The sequence below is a fragment of the Rhinopithecus roxellana genome, chromosome 13 (assembly GCF_007565055.1).
Source record: "Rhinopithecus roxellana isolate Shanxi Qingling chromosome 13, ASM756505v1, whole genome shotgun sequence".
NCBI classification, from domain to species: domain Eukaryota; kingdom Metazoa; phylum Chordata; class Mammalia; order Primates; family Cercopithecidae; genus Rhinopithecus; species Rhinopithecus roxellana.
Genome location: NC_044561.1, coordinates 106,085,255 through 106,104,178, shown reverse-complemented (window position 1 = coordinate 106,104,178; position 18,924 = coordinate 106,085,255). Strand labels below are relative to the sequence as shown.

Genomic DNA, 18,924 nt, shown 5'->3' with positions numbered 1-18,924 from the left:
TAATTCACAGTGCTAGATTATAATCTGATTGTTTAGAAAATAATGTAAAGAAAGGAATGTCAGAAAGCAGCCTCCCTACCAAGAAAAAAAAACAATACCTCAAGGGTCCTAAAGTAGTCAATCAGAAAACAAAAAGCTAAGGAGTGCTATGGACTGACCTATATCCCCCAGAATTCATATGTTGAAGCCCTGGCCCCAGTGTGGCTGCACTTGGAGATGGAGCCTCTTGGAGGTCATTAAGGCTAACTGATATCACAAGGATGGGACCCTAATCTGACAGGACTGTTAGCCTTATAGGAAGAGAGACACCCCCACTTCCTATCCACTCCCCGCAATGCACAACACATACTCTACGGGAAGGCCATGTGAGGCCAGAGCAAGAAGGCAGCTGTCTGCCAGTCAGGAAGAGAGCTCTCACCAGAAACGGAATTACCCAGCACCTTGACCATGGACTCTGAGTCTCCAGAACTGAGAAAATAAAGTTTTGTTGCTTAAACCACCCAGTCTATAGTATTTTGTTATGGCAGTCCAAGCTAACTAATATAAGGAAGATAAGCACTATAGATGCCCAAGCCATTCAAAATCTTTCAGCCTGGCCATGGTATCCCCCATACCCTCTTGCTGTAGGGCTCCCAGGTCCCTCCCCGAGATGATTAACAACCTCAGTGTCTCTCCCACCTCAGCACCTTGCTTTTCCTGGCTCCATATGCTGAGGGAACCATCAAATGCTTCTGCCACTCCTTTCATCCTCCTCTTCACCACCAATCTCTCCCAGCCAAGCTTCCTTCCACATCCTGCTGAGCACTCCACCAGAATGTCTTCATTCTCCAGCACATGTGAGACCTGGTTCTGGTTCCAGCTCTGCTGCCAGTCAGTTCTGGTCACATCAAAGTCTGTTTCCTCATTTGTAAAATGGGAGTGCAGGAATGGGCCCAGATGATCTCTCAAGTCATTTATATTTCCAAGACCGACAACTCATCAGACCCTGAACAAGGTTCAGCCAGGCGGAGCCATCTGCCCTTCTTCCTTTCCTATCTACTGTCTACACATGTACCAAGATGTGGCTCTATACTGCTCAGATGTTCTATGGTGTTATCTCTTCAGGCTGACCCTACATTAGGCACTGGTCTTAAACCATCTCCGGAGACTCTCTCTAAAGAAAGGGGTCACCATGTGTCTACTCTGGATACAGCCTCCTCCTTTCCTACCAACCACAGAGCTATACGTGTGTATATTAGCCAGTTAAAAGAAAATCTAAAACTTATTTCTCATATATGAAAATGATCAGGAAAGTCTTTCTGGGGTCTGGTTTCACATAAGAAATTGAAATTTTTAATTACTCAACCAAAGAGGGCAAAGAAAGAAATTCAGGCCAAAATTAATTCACAGATTTGTGGCCTTATAACCTTAAGACCCAAGACAGAAGGGAAATCAGTTCCTTAGAGTCTAGGGGCCAAAGAAAGGGAGGGAAGTGTCTCTTGTTCTTGCCTGAGTTTGTTTCTGCTTCCCAAGGGAAAGGCAAAGCTGAGCAAACACCACAGATGGGCACTGTCGGCTGGGCCTGCACCTCTCCAAGTACCCAACATGGTCTGAGAATGCAAAGAACTGACCGAGAAGGGGCTAAAGTTCATAATCTGGTCCCTTTCCTATGTTTACAAACAGAGAGAACTGGGGAAAATTCTGTGTCTACATAAATACCACACACCCTCCTCTCTCCCAGCAAGAAGCAGCCTCTCTCCTCCAAGCTTCCTCTCACAGCTCTTCTCGCTTTCTCCCTGGATTCAAGTCATAATCCCTAATGGGCTGTGAGCCCAAGACAGAGGCCAACAATTCTTCATTTCTGTTCTCCCAGCAATACCTAGCACCGTGCCCAGTACTACAAGGTGTTTGGGAAACATGTTGAATGAGTAACAGAAGGATAAATGGCCTCTGAAATTCTAAAAGGGGCCAGAATAAACAAATATTGCTCTATTCTCAAGTCCTAAACTGCTATAAACCCTCCAGCCTGCTGAGTGCTGGATGTTCTCATATCTCGATCTGTGTGGTGGTTACACAAGTGTATACATTTTAAAAATTCATTCAGCTGTCACCTAAGACTTACCTGCTTTACTATAAATAAATTATACCTCAACAACAACAACAACAAAAAAAAAAAACAAGAAGCACCAAAAATTACTATTTATATATCAACTTTTTCTTAGGTCTCTTTATAGACTTCCTAACCCTCCCCAGAGTCCTGTAAAATGAGCTGAAAGTAGGAATTATTCTGATCGCTTGCATGGAGGAAACTCTGATGCAGGGAGAGACTTGTTCAGCCTGGTCACACAGAGAGTCAGAAATGTAGGTGCAACAAGACCCTGTAGTTTATGATCCTCCACCACGGCTGTGCCCGCCCGCCTAACCACTGATAGCCAGTTATAACTCAAAAGAAAACAACCCCCTAAAATAGTAACTGTTTACTCCATCTCTCCTGTCAGCTGGCTTTCTGCATGGCACTTTCACTTTATTTTCAAAACTATTCTGGCAGGGTTGCCCACATTTACCACAGCGTCTATTGAGAAGCAGATGAGGCCACAGCAGAATTCACTGGAATGAGGAGATAAGAGACATGAGTTCCAGTCTCAGCTTTCCCTTCAATGAGCTGTGTTACTCTTAACAGGTCACCTCATCTCTCTGGGCCCGGGATTTCCCTCTGTATGGACAAGATGAGCACTAAAGTTTGATCTTCCAGAACTGCTTAGGAGACAGCAATGTACTGGGCAGGTTAATAAAAAGGAGAGGGCTGTTTTAATGTCACTAGTGGAGACTTGAGGTTTTAAAGGGCCTAATTTAGAACCAGGTGGGTAAATGTTTACCATATTCCTAAGAGGCTTAGCTGCTTATGATGGAGCCAGGACTTAAAACGCTAAGCACATGAGGCCTTTGCAGAAAAGCCCGCTGTTCTTTCTGACACCGCCAGGATCATTGATTTTCTCTTCGATCGCCATCCTAAAAAGCAGATTGAATTAAAATGACTCAAGTCAGGCCAGCCCTTAGCAGCTGGTTCCTTTCTTCACTATCCTCACACAGGAGACAAATCCCCTACATCCTGTGGCCCCAAAGGTGGGTAGGTGAGGAAGTCAAGTCCTACCACAAGTCTTACCCCAGTGTGCTTGAAATGTATGGCCTCAGAAATACAGGTCACTGTCATCAACCAAAAAGAATAACTAGCTTTCTTTTGAACCAAAGATAAACATGAAAGGAAGATTAAACAATCCCAAAGATCACAACTAATTGAGTTAGCCAGCGAGCCAGCTGGGAGTGAAATGCACAATATTAGCCAAGGACCTGATTAATAAATGAGGCTGGGTCAAGCTAGTTTAAGCAAAGAGGATTTGCCTGCTTACCTTTGGCATGCAACCTGAGATACTCTGAAAACAGAAAAATTGCTGTTCTGCCTCTACCAAGCTGCCCAGAATGGCTGGACTTCAAATAAAGCAGAAGAGGAACAGGGAGAACAAACAAGAGAAAGGGTAGTGACTGAGGGACTTCCTTATAAGGGAACAGCCCCCAGACACACCTTGTTCCCTCAGACAGTAATAGACAGCCTACCAATGGGAAACTTCACCTGAGTGCTGTAGGGAGATGGCTGCTGGTCCTAGCAAACTGCTCTCTAGAGACAGAAAGTGTCCATTTGGCATGTGCCTCACTAAATTCAGACTAACACAGATTCCTCAGCTTGGCATCCAGGGCTCCTCAGGGAGGCCGCAACCCACACTCTCACTCCACCTGAGCCACCACCAATCCTCATCTATACCCCATAACCCCTCAACCCTCCCACACACAAACACAGCGCATGCTAATCTCTGTACCTTGGGTCCCACAGTCCCCTCTGCCTCAAACAGTCCTGCCGGCCTCCTCCTTCCCAAATTCCATTCATCAAGTCCCAGCTCAGAACCCCTGCCATCCCCCTGGCGCTACCCTAGAGTCTCCCAGCTGGAATTCACTTCTTCCTCCTTCCTTCTCCTACCATACTTTGACTAAATACCAATGGTAGGCGTGCCTTATTTTACAGAGAATTATGCACTGTCTTTCTCTACAGCCCTCACCAGACGGGGAGCTCCTAGAGGGTAAGAACTATGACCCACACCATCCCTTCAAATTGAGTCTTTCACAGTAAACACTCAAAATGTTTGCCAAACTGGGTGGAACTTAACAACCTTTCTTCCTTTTCCCACCATCACCTGATAAAAACAAACAGCTCCACCCTATGACGCCAACCACGGGTCCATCTCCTAAACCTGGGAGGAGCTGGCTCTTTTTCAGGGACCCTTTGTGTGGCCTTGGCCTCTCTGCTTCTTACCTCTGAAATAAGAATAATGGTTCTTGTCAGAGAAGCTCAGTGCTTTGAGATGAGAGGGTTTGCAAACACAGATTCCCAAGTTAAAGGCCATTATTTTAAACTCCCCTTAGACCCATGCACCATTTACCAACTAATGCTAGAAACGTAAAGCTTGTTTTCAGCCAAATGCCTCTTCTTCTATCACAAATGCCCTAGTGTATAGCTGTTGAGAGAGCAGCACTGAACACTCTGGGTAGCCTGTCGGCTTTTTATTTCCAGAGTGTGGAGATTTCCATCTCAAGTGTGAAGACAGCTCATGGTTTCAGGAAAAGCCGAGTTTCGGGTCTGCTGTTCTCTCAAGTCTCCTGGTATAATACGTCAATCAGTTCCCAACCTATGGGTTGTGAGCTCATGGGTTCACAGTGGTCACTCCGGCGCTCTGTGAATGTGCCCAACTGTGCCCTGCCTGAAACTAAATGATGAATATATCACACAATAATAAAAACAACTACTATATGTGTAAATTTACCATTTACACAGACACAGACATCGGGAAGAAAGACAGTGGCTATATAGTGAATATCGGATGAAGGGAATTTTGTATTAATATCCCATCTTCTGAATTAACAGGTATTAAAAGTACAACCATTATCATACACCCATTCTCGATATTTTGTGAAACTAGAAAAGGGTTCTTCAACCTGAAAAGACTAGGGACTATGGGTTGATCAAAGAGTCCTGGGTGGGAGGGATTCCCAGCCCTAGCCAGACTTCCAGAAAGCAGAGCCAGGTGGCCCTTGGCTAAGTTTCTGGATCTTGGTTTCCCGAGCACAACAACAAAACGGTAGGGTGAAAAGTACCTAGCAGACTTCCCCCGGCCCTGCTCTTTATGACCCCCTTATCCTTAGACCAGCCTCTGATACTCTAGAGCTCTATTTGCAGTGGCTTGACAAGCCCTAGAGCAATGGTTCTCAACCTAGGAGCTTCTGCCACCCTCCCCCCACCCTTTCGGGGACATTCAGCAATATTTGGAGACATTTTTATTGTCACAACTGGATGGGGAGGTATTAAGAACATCTAGTAGGTAGAGGCCAAAGCTACTGCTAAACATCCTACAATACACAAGACAGCCCCACACGACAAAAAAATTACCCAGTCCAAAATATCAATAGTCAAGGTTGAGAAACCCTACTCTAGAGGCCACAGAGAAAATGAGCTTATTGTGGGAAAAGATGGAAATGTGGCAGGGAAATGCATAATGTTGATGTTGTAGCGAATTGAATGAATGAAGACGAGTGAATAAAGGCTCTCAAACCATTCCAAAATGTAACAACAGTCTCTTCTTGGTCTTCTCCTTGGCACTAGTCCCGCTGTGTATAACACGGTCCAGTCACTCTTGAGGCCCCCACACCCCAACCCCAACCTTGTCCTCCTCAACCTGACTGACCACACCCACTATTGACACAGCCCTGCTGAAGCTGGGGGGAATCTGAAATGCAGCATTAACAGGAAGGAGCCAGGGTGGATGCACAGAGTGGCAGAAACGCACTAGCCTTAGAGCCTCAAGAAGGGCTCTAGCCTTGACTCTGCCTCTAGGGACACCATTTAATTGTTTTGAGCCTTAGTTTCTTCCTTTCTTTAAAAGGAAAAAAATGGGGCTAAAAATCATAATCTGCCCTACATAAGGCTTCTCTGAGTTTCAAAACCAGATTATGTATATGAAAGTTCTTTGGAAGCCATAAAACACTGTGAAGTATTCCTCTGCACAATAAGGATAGGTGCTCACATTGTACAGGAAATATTATAAAAATTGATTTCCAATGACAAGATTCTGTCTATCGATAAATTACAAGCACTCAAGGATTATAGCAATCTGGGGCGGGGTGGTGACTCATCCCTGTAATCCCAACTCTTTGGGAGGCCAAGGTGGGAAGACTGCTTGAGCCCAGGAGTTCAAGAACAGCCTGGGCAATATAGTGAGACTCCCCTCTCTATAAAAAATAAAAAATTAGGCCGGGTGCGGTGGCTCACATCTGTAATCCCAGCACTTTAGGAAGCCGAGGCGGGTGGATCACCTGAGGTCAGGAGTTCGAGACCAGCCTGACCAATACAGTGAAACCCTGTCTCTACTAAAAATACAAAAATTAGTTGGGTGTGTTGGCACGTGCCTATAATCCCAGATACTCGGGAGGCTGAGACAAGTGAATTGCTTGAATCTGGGAGGCGGAGGTTGCAATGAGCCTAGATCGTGCCACTGCACTCCAGCCTGGGCACCAGAGTGAGACCCTGTCTGAAAAATAAAAGAAAATATTAGCCAAGCTTGGTGGTGCATGCCTATAGTTCCAGCTACTCAGGAGGCCGAGGTGGGAGGATCACTTGAGCCCAGGATGTCCAGGCTGCAGTTGAGCCATGATCACGCCACTGCACTCCAACCTGGGCGACAGAGCTGAGATCCCACGGAATACCAAACACACCAGAAAATCCACTGTGATATAGCCCACCTCAGGATCCCCAAGTCACAGAGCTAGATCTGCCCAGTGACTCATATAATCTGAACCGTGACTTTCTCATCTCTAAAATGGAACAACACCACTCACACACATGATGAAGTTTGTAAAGTACATGGCATTTCCCAAAGATAGGGAAAGTGTTTTCATTTCCTGAGGATACCTTTTCTGAAAAAAAATTTTTTTTCTTTGAAATACAATGTTTTTAAGCACAATGAAAATTACTTAACTGGGCCAGACGTGGTGGCTCACGCCTGTAATCCCAGTACTTTGGGAGGCCGAGGCGGGTGGATCATGAGGTCAGGAGATGGAGACCATCCTGGCTAACACAGTGAAACCCGTCTCTACTAAAAATACAAAAAATTAGCTGGGCATGGTGGTGCGCGCCTGTAGTCCCAGCTACTCAGGAGGCTGAGGCAGGAGAATGGCGTGAACCTGGGAGGTGGAGCTTGCAGTGAGCCCAGATTGCACCACTGCACTCCAGCCTAGGTGACAGAGCAAGACTGCATCTCAAAAAAAAAAAGAAAAGAAAAAAGAAAGAAAATTACTTAACCAGGCCTATATTGCTGTGTCCTTTACACCTCCAAAATTACCTCTAAAATCTAACTGTGAGGGCTGTCCGCAGCTGTGAGCCCTGCAGCCCTGTCAGCTAGGAGAAGCAAACTGAATACCAGGCTGATATCAGTTCCCTCCTTAGACAAGGCCACAGAAGGCTATCGGAGCCCATTACAACTTGACGCCCAAAGTCCTAATTCCAGACTTGCCAAGCATCTGCGATGACACGCTGCCTATGTGCAAAATTCTGAGAACATGCTTTGGAGAGGTGAAAGCAACTAGTTTACCTGATAGAGAATTAAGAGAGTAGGCTGGGGGCGGTGGCTCACGCCTATAATCCTAGCACTTTGGGAGGCCAAGGTGGGTGGATCACCTGAGGTCAGGAGTTCAAGACCAGCCTGGCCAACATGGTGAAACCCCCGTCTCTACTAAAAATACAAAAGTTAGCTGAGTGTAGTGGTATGTGCCTATAACGCCAGCTACTCATGAGGTTGAGGCAGGAGAATCATTTCAACTCGGGAGGTGGAGGTTGCAGTGATTCAAGATCGCACCACTGCACTCCAGCCTGGGCAACAGGGCGAGACTCCGTCTCCAAAAAAATAAATAAAATAGCAATAGGCCACGTACAGCGGCTCACGCCTGTAATCCCAAAACCTTAGGAGGCCAAAGTGGGTGGACACCTTAGGCTCAGGAGTTTGAGACCAGCCTGGGCAACACAGCAAAACCCCGTCTCTACAAAAAAAAAAATACAAAAATTTAGTTGGGCATGGTGGTGCACACTTGCAGTCCCAGCTACTCAGGAGGTTGAGGTGGGAGGATGGCTTCAGACCGAAAGGCAGAAGATACAGTGAGCCAAGACCTTGCCACCGTACTCCCCGCCTGGGCGACAGCAAGACTGGAAGAAAGAAAGGAAAGGAAGGAAAGGAAGAAAGGAAGGAAAGGAAGGAAGGAAGGAAAAGAAAGAGAAAGAAAGAAAAGAAAGAAAAGAAAGGAAAGAAAGAAAGAAAGAAACTAGCAATAATCTGGGCTTTTATTTTTAACTTTTTTTAAATAATAGAGATGGGGTCTCGCTTTGATGCCCATGTTGGTCTCAAACTCCTGGCCTCAAGTTATCTTTTCACCTCACCTTCCAAAGTGCTGGGATTACAGGTGTGAGTCACCATGCCCAGCCTAATCTGGGTTTTAAATGTCAGCCTTGTCAGTCAATGTCTCCAAGTCCAGGGAACTCTAGGACACACCATGTTGATCAAATTCCTCACCCTGGCCGGGCGCGGTGGCTCAAGCCTGTAGTCCCAGCACTTTGGGAGGCCGAGACGGGCGGATCACGAGGTCAGGAGATCGAGACCATCCTGGCTAACACGGTGAAACCCCATCTCTACTAAAAAATACAAAAAACTAGCCGGGCGAGGTGACAGGTGCCTGTAGTCCCAGCTACTTGGGAGGCGGAGGCAGGAGAATGGCCTAAACCTGGGAGGTGGAGCTTGCAGTGAGCTGAGATCCGGCCACCGCACTCCAGCCTGGGCGACAGAGCCAGACTCCGTCTCAAAAAAAAAAAAAAAAAAAAAAATTCCTCACCCTAATGGGGGAGTCACAGAGTAAATCCTAGTCTGGGTGGCAACTCCTTTCCAAACCTCTTCAGGGAATAGTGGCTGGGCTACACACATGTAAAGTCTTATTTTTATTTATACAACTATTAGATCTTATAACGATTACAAACCAGGAATTTATAATGATTGCTTACGCAGACGGTAGAGAATCCACTACTCAGGTTTCTTAGTTCCTACTTCCTTTCATAGGAAGACAATTTTAACTGAATCATTAACTGAATAATTAAGCAAATTAATTATCAGAATAAACTATACTTTAAATTTAGTATTCCAAAGCTAATTATTTTATGACCAAGTTAAACACTGACCCATTCTCATGTCCCCGCCAAGGGGCTTCTGATTCAAATAAAGTACTTTTTAAAAGTACTGCAAAGAGTTCCACATTCCTGGTTTTTCTTTCTCAAAAACTTTTCCTATTAATCTAAAGTTTCAAGCACTCATACATTTTGAGTTCCTTTCTGCTCTAACATTTCATTACTCCCCAAAATAACTACTCAATAAAACATAAATTGAAGTCCCCCAGCCCCCACAATGAAGTTGTTCCAGTTTCCTCTGGTGCATGTCACAAACTGAATCCTGAATATGCTTCGAGAACAAATCGCACTGTACCCTGGTTATCTGTTTACTTGTGTCACTTGGCTAGATTATAAGCACCTCAGAGGCAATGACCTGTCTTCATCTGCGTTTACCCAGCAACTAGGACAGTATCTGGCACACAGCTCAAATTACTACATACTTACCTATCAAATAGATTCATGAGTGAAGCAAAAGTTTCCAGCCACCATCTTTGAAAATGGATCAACTGAAATTAAACGCAAATGTGTACCTATACAGCATTAAGATCAAAGATTTGGGATCTCAACATTAGAGTCCCCAAACTGCAAAATAATCCAAATCTGTTTCAAAATCTCTCAGACTTTGATGGGCATACAAACCACCTGAGCATCTCATAAAATGTAGGTTCTGCTTCAGTAGGTCAGGATGGGGCCTAAGAGTCCACATTTCTAACAATGTCCCAGATGTTTCCATAGACCACACTTTGAGCAGAAAGCTTGTGTAGTCAATTCTGCATTCCTTTTTGTAGCTAAAGAAGCTGTTGTTTAGAGATATGAGGAGGCTTACCCTGGATTACCAAACTAGCAAGTGGCAGAGGTGGAATGTGAAGTCAGGCCTTCTCACCCCAAAGCTAGCACCTTTTCCACTATACCACATCACTGGCCTTTTGAGCTAAACAAATACAACCAGAGGGATGTATAGCTTTACTCCATCACTCAAAAAAGCCCTCCAAGCCAGCTTTGCCCTTTAAGGAAGAGGGAGGAGGTAGAGCTAGAAATATCAGTTGTTGGGGAATCAAGCCAGCCAGATGCTCGTGTTAAGAACTTAAAAATCATTCAGTCCTTCAGCTAAGACTCCTTAAGAAGGACCAAACAAACTTTAGGGGTTCCTAGATGCTCATCCCTTTACTAATGAATAAGCCACAGGAAAATATGATCACTTTTCCCTGTCTCAGTGATACCGGAAGTATCAGGGCTCAAGAGCACACGTAACCAAACTAGTTTCTAAACAAATGGCTTGGCCCTGCATGTTCTGACTTTGGCTAGAATATTCAGATTATTCAGCTCTGTCCACTCCACACCTTAAGAGCAACATTGGCCGGGCACTGTGGCTCACACCTGTAATCCCAGCACTTTGGGAGGCCGAGGCGGACGAATTAGTTGAGGTCGGGAGTTCAAGACCAGTCTGGCTAACATGGGGAAACCTCATCTCTACTGAAAGTACAAAAAAATTAGCTGGGCTTGGTGGTGCACGCCTGTAGTTTCCGCTACTCGGGAGGCTGAGGCAGGAGAATCACTTGAACCCGAGAGGCACAGGTTGCAGTGAGCTGAGATCCGGCCACTGCACTCCAGCCCAGGCAACAGAGCAAGACTCCGTCTCAAAAAAAAAAAAAAAAAAAAAAAAAGAGCAACACTGGTAAACAGCAGCACATCCAAAGGAGGGTAAAAAGGAAGGAACAGAAGCACCAGAAAATGGACAGTCAATGAAATGTAGAAGGGCTGTCCTAGAGAAGTGCAGGCTTGAGACATAAGCACAATCGTCCTTGATCTGTCATTTAGAAGTGGGATCAGACCTGTTCTCTGTGGCCCCAAGAGGCAGAAATCACAACCCGTTTTCTAGTTCACAAACGTCTAGTGTCAAAGCTGGGATTTGTCTCAACCCTTCAGTCCCCGTATCCCACATTCTTTTCACCAGCCCAGGCTGCTTCCCTATGAAGCTACCATCCCAACCTGTAGCAGAGGTGGGTACTACAGAACGACAGGTATCAATCCCAAATAAGAAAGGTGATTTTACAGTGGAGCTGTCCAGAGACAGACTAGGCTATAGTGTGGGAGGATAGGGCACCTAATACAAATCCTGTCAACAGAGGGGTTCAATCAGAGGTTAATCACTTGGCAGGAATGCCACAAAGGGAATCTGGGCATTGGATGGGTGGCTGGGTGAGATGAACCTGCAACCTCAGAGATGAATTAAACTCTTCCTGCTGTATTTTCCTCTAACATTTCATTTGTAAACTTAGGGGTTTGCCTTTTCTCATAGTTACTTTTACCTCTGTGTCTTCCTCAATGAACTGTGTGGGCCCTTGTGGGGAGAAGGCAGTGTCTCATCTATCTTTAAACTCTTACTGTCCCTAAGACTATCCCTGGGAAGCCAAGGAAACAGTTTCATCTCGCCTATTTGCCAGGCATTCTACATACATCAACTTATTCCATATCCTCACAAGAGCCCTAACAAGTAAGCATTGGTAGTATTTCCCTTTTCACACAAGGGGGAATTGAGACTGAGAGAAACTAAGTAACTGCCAAGGTACTACTGGTGAGAGGGAAAGTTGCATTCAAACTGGGAATCTTTTGCCCACATCACCACACTGCCTTCCTCCGAGAAGAAACGTAATAAATGATGGCTGACTTGAGCCAAACAGCTTAAAAACAGACCAGTACTATAACCAGCTAGATCTGTAGTTTCCCATTGCTATGCTCAGATTTTCCCCTTCTAAATATAATCATCCATCTGCAAAATGACCAACTAAAGTTGTTTTCTAATATCCTCTGTCTCACACACTCTTAAAGACAGTGACACAACACAAAATAATTCTGAGCAAGAAGACTAAGTTTTCATAAGAAAATCCTCAAGGCCCCAAGAGCTCTGCCCCTCCTCCTGGTGGGCCCCGGCTCCATGCCAAGGCTCTGGACCCCTGTAAACAAATTAAGTCTTGGTTTTACACCTCAGAAATGGCTGGCTTGCACACATCTTCATAGGATGGTCTCCAAGACCTCCCTCCACACTCAAACCCAACTCTGGACAACTCAAGGTTTCTCCAAGCAAAACAGTCCTGCTCAAAGGTCTTCACGTGTAGTTAAACTTCCAAACAAAATCTATCTTGTGTTACAAATCACATTATAAACCTACTCTGGCAGGCACTTAAAAATATCTAATCTACCTGCCAAATGGGGCAAAATAAGGATTTTGTCATTTGAATCAAAGGCACCAGCATGTTTGGATAGCCAACACATAGGGCCTCTGGTACTCCATCTGTCTTAAGAAGTAAACCAAACTCAACCTAGCCAACCATTTTTCCAAACAAGAAACTTAAGCGTCACTGAGGGAAATTCCCACTGCTCAGTTCCCTGGGTGGATTTCGAGTTTTCTATCCCTGGGCCTCTAGGATAAGAGATCCTGCTGGCACATGCACCATTGAGACACTGTGCTTTTCAACCTGAGATCTTGATTCCAGAGAACCATAGTTAAGTTCACTATAAATTTCACTTATTACGGTGTCTTCACACATGCTTATGTTTTAGAGAGACTTTATTAAACAGGAGAAAACCACTCTCACTCCAGCAATGAGCACAACTTAATGAAGAAATATCTCTTGTGAGCTCCTGGCCTCTATGCATCCATCAGACATTCTCAGCTACACCTAAATTAACCTGTAAATGAACCGATTTGCATCCATAAATCCACAGAAATGTACCAGTGTAGGGTGTTTCAGATGCCAGTCTCCATTTCCAAATCTTACACAATTCTCTTGTTAAATTATGATCTTGTCTACAACTGTTTTCATCTTTACTAAAACAGGAAAAAAAGGACGATCTGAACCATCTAGAGTAGATATTTCCTTAGCTAGTTACCAGACTTAAAAATAAAAGAATCTTTGATATTTGACCATCTTCCATTTTTTTATTTTCTTTTTTTCCCCACATGTTCTCCAGAAAAGTATGATCACCTTTCTTAGGGAAAAACACCAATGGGCATGGTTTAGAAAGGTACCAAAAAAGACCTAGTTTTGGGTGATTTTTGTCACTTCACCTAAACTCTGATCTTGGTTTCCATCCAGCTCTCAATGAAAGAACTTTTCCATTTGACAACTAAACCAAAGAAGTCTGACCAACAATAACTTTATCAGAAAAGAAAAGTACACTTACTCAATATCCATAATTTGCCACACTCTTTCATATATTATCTTAGCTGATCCTCACATAGCCATGTGAGGTGAATATCATTTCATAAATGATATTTAAGTCCCTTGAATGGCAGAGACCACATCTGGTTCACATCTACATTCTCAGCACCAAGAATGGGGACAAGGACACAGTAAGGGCCTGCTACGTGCTTAAGAACGAATATATGACTAAAGAAAAATAAATGAAATTTGGAAAAAACATGTAATCCAAATTTTGCTCTAGGCCCCTCACCAGAACCACTACCTGGGACACACCTACACACTGCAAATACTCTACTCAAGCTTCTGAGGCCTGTTTCAAAGCTTCTAAAGCTTGTTTCATCTTTCCAAAGTGTATGCCTCAAAGATAGCATCCACATTTGGCTACGCACCCAGCAGGGAATGGCCCGTTTCTGCTTCACTTCTTTTTCCCCTACTCAGCACCACACCTTGCACAGGTGGGTGTTTAATGAACTGAGTGTTTAATGAACATGGTGATGGCCATGATGACACCCTTGGTCATCATGGGAGTAAACAACACAAGATGCCCACAGTCAACAGAAGAACTGGTCTCTGAGTTGAGTTCGTCCCCTCGTGAGCCTCATTTTCCTCTCTTGTACAATGGGAATAACAGAACTTACCCACAAGATTGTTTTTTTTCATTTAACAAATGCTGACCATTAAGCATGTGCAAAGCACTGTGCTAGGTGGTGGGGACATAGTAATGAATGTGACCATCATATCTTACCTCGTGGACCTCACAGTCTCAGTGGATGCTGAGGGGTTTTCCAAACTTACAAGGACTATACAATTATGAAGTACCCACTCCTTCCCGTTTCCCAACTTCATTAATGCCATCACCATCCAACCAGCTGCCCAACCTATAAACTAGGGAATCATCCTCTACTCCCCTCTCTCCTTCGTCCTGCCCACTCCCACAATTACAACAAATCACCAAGTCTCTTTTGATTCTCCTTCAGAAAAGTCTCAGACATGTATTATTTCTCTTCCAGTTTCCCATGCTTTTACGCTAGGCCCTTTGTTCTCACCTGAAGAACTGCAAGTCTCCTTGTAATAATGATAATGACAAGCATTTATCTGTCACTTACCATATGGCAGTCATTGTCCTAAGAGCTTTGCATGCATATTTTCATCCAATCAGGCAGATACTAGTACCCCGATTTGTAGAGGAGGAATGTGAGGTGCAGAGTAACCTGCCCCAGGTACACAGCTAGTAAATGATGAAGCTGTGGCTCAAACCCAGGTCCGAAAGATGCTAACCTTGCCCCTTATGAGATTCTTGCCTTCAGTCCCTTCCTGGTCAGTCTACACTTCTTCCTTTAAGTTGCTGCTGGAGTGCTCTTTCAAAATTCCAAGCAGATACGATGACTCTCTGCTTCCAACACTTTGGGAGGCTAATACGGGACGATCGCTTGAGGCCAGGAGTTTGAGACCAGCCTGGACAACACAGCGAGACCTTGTCCCGACAAAAAAAAAAATGTTTTGAATTAGCTAGGTATGTGCCTGAAGTCCTAGCTACTCAGAAGGCTAAAGTGAGAGGATCATTTGAGCCCAAGAGTTGCAGGCTGCAGTGAGCTATGATTGCACCACTGCACTTCAGCCTGGGTGTCAGAGCGAGACCCTGTTGCTTAAAATGAATAAATAAATAAAAATAAAGGACAGCTAAGGGCTCCTCACCACTTCCAGGTCAAGGTCCAAAGACTACAGGCCACTCTCAGTGTTATCTCCTGTCCCACCCACAGACTCAAGAGGCAACACTGTTCCTGCTTCCTAAACACACCCAAATCCTTGCTGACCCACCTCACATTCTCCCTCCTCTGCCAAGTCTTCTTTATCCTTTCCCCCAAAACAGGTGCCTCCTCCTCGGCAGCCTCAGCCCACGTACATACTCACGTTTCTGCACTATTATAATCATTTCCTGCTCTCTCTCTCTCACGCACACACGCTCCCACCCCGCACTTCCAATTCTGAGTTCCTGAAGGGCCGGCACAGAGTATTTTCATCTCTGACTCTCAAGGTCCCAGCATACTGGCAGGTGAATAAGTAGACTACCTGAATGTGGTAGTGTTCACCTCCCCACACTAAGACCTTCCTCCCAGAGGATGCTAAACAGAAGGGTAGGTTACAGTAGCTCCCATTCTCTCAAGCAAACTCAGGAAGACAGCCTGTTTTCAGGAAGTCTGACAACTGAGATTGGTCCTCTGCAGTCGGCTGACGAGCTCTCCCACAGCCCCTTGAAAGTCAATTCAATCGCCAAAACTGCAGAAATGGCTGGGCGCAATGGCTCACGTCCATAATCCCAGCACTTTGGGAGGCCGAGGCAGGCAGATCACAATGTCAGGTGTTGGAGACCAGCCTGACCAACATGGTGAAACCCCATCTCTACTAAAAATACAAAAATTAGCCAGGCATGGTGGCGCGCACCTGTAATCCCAGCTACTCAGGAGGCTGAGGCAGGAGAATTACTTGAACCCAGGAGGCAGAGGTTGCAGTGAGCTGAGATTGTGCCACTGTACTCCAGCCTGGGCGACAGAGCAAGACTCCATCTCAAAAAAAAAAAAAAACAAAACTGCGGAAACTCAGTGAGCTCCAGACCAAAAGATCAGAGGAGAATAGTAAACTGACACTTTACTCCTGCATTCCAAAATGCAGAAAGGTAAAAACACTGCCTCTGATGACCACAAACAGAGGATCTGGACTGAGGGAGAGTCATCAGAGGAAAAAGCTAGAGACAGCAAAATATAACCCTGTTCCCATCTCCGCAACTAAACTGGAGTCCAGGCCACAAATGGACCACTGCAGCTGCCTCCTCACTGTTCTCCCTGCTCCCACCCTCATCCCCCACCCACTGTCCAAACAGCAGCCAGATGATGTTTCAAAAACCCTGTCAATAAGGACACGTTCCAGCAAAATACCCTCCAAAAGCTTTCCATCCACTTGGAATAAAATCCAAACTCTTCACCAACAATTTCAAAGTCCAACTCCCAACCCCTTTATTTCATATCACTCTCCCTCCAAGCACTACATTCGGGACACAGGGGTCTCCCTCTTCTGTTTCTTACAACCTGCCAACCTCCGAGCCTTTTCCCATGCTGCTTTCCATGCCTGGAAGGCTCCTCCCCCAGATTTTTACAGAGCTGGTTCCTTCTCCAGACTCAGTTCAAACTTTACCTTTTCAAAGAAGCCTTCCCTGACCATTCTATCTAAAGTGGCATCCCTCCCACTCCACCACTCCCTATCAGACCATCTTTTTGTGTGTTTAGTACTTATCACCCCCGGACAATATTTTCTTCATTTATTTTCCTGTTTCGGTCTTTTCTCCCATTAGGGTTGAGTCTGTGTTTTGTTCACCCCTATGAATACAGCGCACGCACCAGGCACTAAAAAGAATTACCAGAATATCTGTTGACTATCAGCAGAGAAGCATCCTCAAGATAGGCTATTTTGTTCTCCTATTAGAATGCAGAAAACATCGATGTAGCCCCTACTATGTGCTGAGCACTGTAAATCCATGATTTTCCTTTCAGAAGGGTAAATTAGCTCAAGGTCACACTGTTAGTCACTAGCAGACTTCTGAGAGAATTACTTCACTTCTAAACCCCTCTCAAAGAGAAGAGATGTCGTTCTGTGTTTCACTCTCACATGGCCATAACAAGAAAAAGCAAACATTTCTAAACAGCTTTACAGTTTTAAAGCATTTTCACATTCATCTCACTTAAGAAAAACACAAAGCACTTAGAATGCCCAGAAAGCCATACAACAACAGGAAGTAAAGTAAGCAATGCCTCAAGATTCGATGCCGGGGCCCTGAATCCCAGTAGTGGGGACTGGGGAGGAGTCGGGAGTCTCTATTTCTGGTTCAGAGGGATGGGGAAGCGGTGAGTCACGGGGTGAAGGCTTGCGCCACGGGAAACTTTGGTAAGGCCAAGCTATGAGGCAACAAGAAGTGAATCACAACGCTAGAAGACACCTTAGGCCTCAACTGAGGCCAAACCTTGGCTGACGGATGGGGAAACTGAGGCCTCAAAGGGAGAGCAACTTGCTCGAGTTCACTTAGCAAGTGAACAAGCAGGAATCAGGGGGTCTCCTCTCCCCCAGTCCCCTTTTCTCTCCACCAAGGAGGCTTTTCAACGAGAATTCTGAGTTAAGGGGATCGGGGAGAGGCCAAAGGCAGCTCACAGATTCCACCGAGGAGCCGGGAGAGGGCACAGGTAGGACCAGGAAGCACAGAAATGCTAGGATGGGGGCAGAAATGAGCCGCGGAGGAGGCAGGGGCAGTAGCTAGGCAGGTGGGTGAGGCCAAAGGGAGCAGAAAAAGGCGGAAGAGAAAGGGACAGAGTGCGGACGGAGGAAAGTGCTGTGAGATTGGGTCTGAAGGGGCCTGGCGGGGTGGAGAGAGGGTGAGAGGAGAGAGCAGAATAAGTCTGACGATGGAAAAGTCCAGGGATCGCGGAGACATTGAAGGGAGTCGGAGAGGGGGTCCCAGATCCGGCAAGAAGTCTGACCCGGAGAGTTCCAGGGTCAGACCAGACCCCGAGGTGAGTCACGAAGGGGGAAGTCCGGGCCCAGGGAGCCTGGGGGGAGACCGTGGGAAGTCTGAAGGGGCCGGGCCGCCTCACCGCGCTTGTTTTTGGTGCCGTGCTTCTTGGCGGCCGTCAGCTCCTGCTCGATTTTCTTCTCTAGGAACTCCTGTTTCTTGCTTAACATCTCCTCCGTGTCCCGCAGCCGCTGGATGGCCTCCTGGGGGGTCGGGCCGCCCTTGCCGGCCTTAGCCCCTCCAGCCCCGAACAGCTTCCCGAACACCGACATGGTTGCTGCTCGCCGCGCCGGCCTTCGCCGCCCGCTCCGGCTCGGCTCGGCTCCGGCGCCCGCTCCCAGCCCCGCCGCTCCCTGCCGCCGCAGGCCTCTCCTCCGCCTCCGCCTCCGCCCCGCAGCTGGGCCCGGCCGCGCCACCTCCCACAGGCCCCCACGCCCGGCCCGGCCGGCGTCAGGGCAACGCGCCGCTGACTACAACTCCCGGTGGGCAACGCGCCGGCCGCACCTCAAATCTAACGGAGGGAAGCGCGCTGCAAGCCGGGAGGCTATAGTCTTCCGGCTTCAGGCGCTCCCAGGCGCGTCTTTTCGGTCTAGCTGGGGTCAAAGGGCGAGTGGCATGGTGGGAAATGTAGTCTCCTTGGCCTGGGCTCTGTAGGAGTGGTATAATAGTAAGAGAAATAACAGTAAGTGTGCAACACTGCTCAAAAATTTATTGCTAGAATGGGATACCGGTATGCTTGAACTTTACATCATGTGAAGTTATCTTAACAGCGTGAAGGCAATAGTTGTTTCCAATTTCAATCTGTCAATTCTGTAGTCACAGAAGCAAAGCAGTATCTTCTCCAGTTAAGTACCGTAGTCTCCCCCTTATCTGCGATT

General features: G+C 46.2%; 1 protein-coding gene across 1 annotated transcript in view; it reads right to left on the bottom strand.

The window, feature by feature from the left end:
- Positions 1-18,555, bottom strand: part of CHMP4B (charged multivesicular body protein 4B) — a 44,246-nt gene extending 25,691 nt beyond the window's left edge. The window contains exon 1 of the mRNA XM_010360581.2: positions 18,129-18,555. Within this exon, the coding sequence (XP_010358883.1) occupies positions 18,129-18,318 (190 nt within the window). The 5' untranslated portion in view covers positions 18,319-18,555. The remainder of the gene's footprint in view (positions 1-18,128) is intronic.
- Positions 18,556-18,924: the final 369 nt, after the last annotated feature.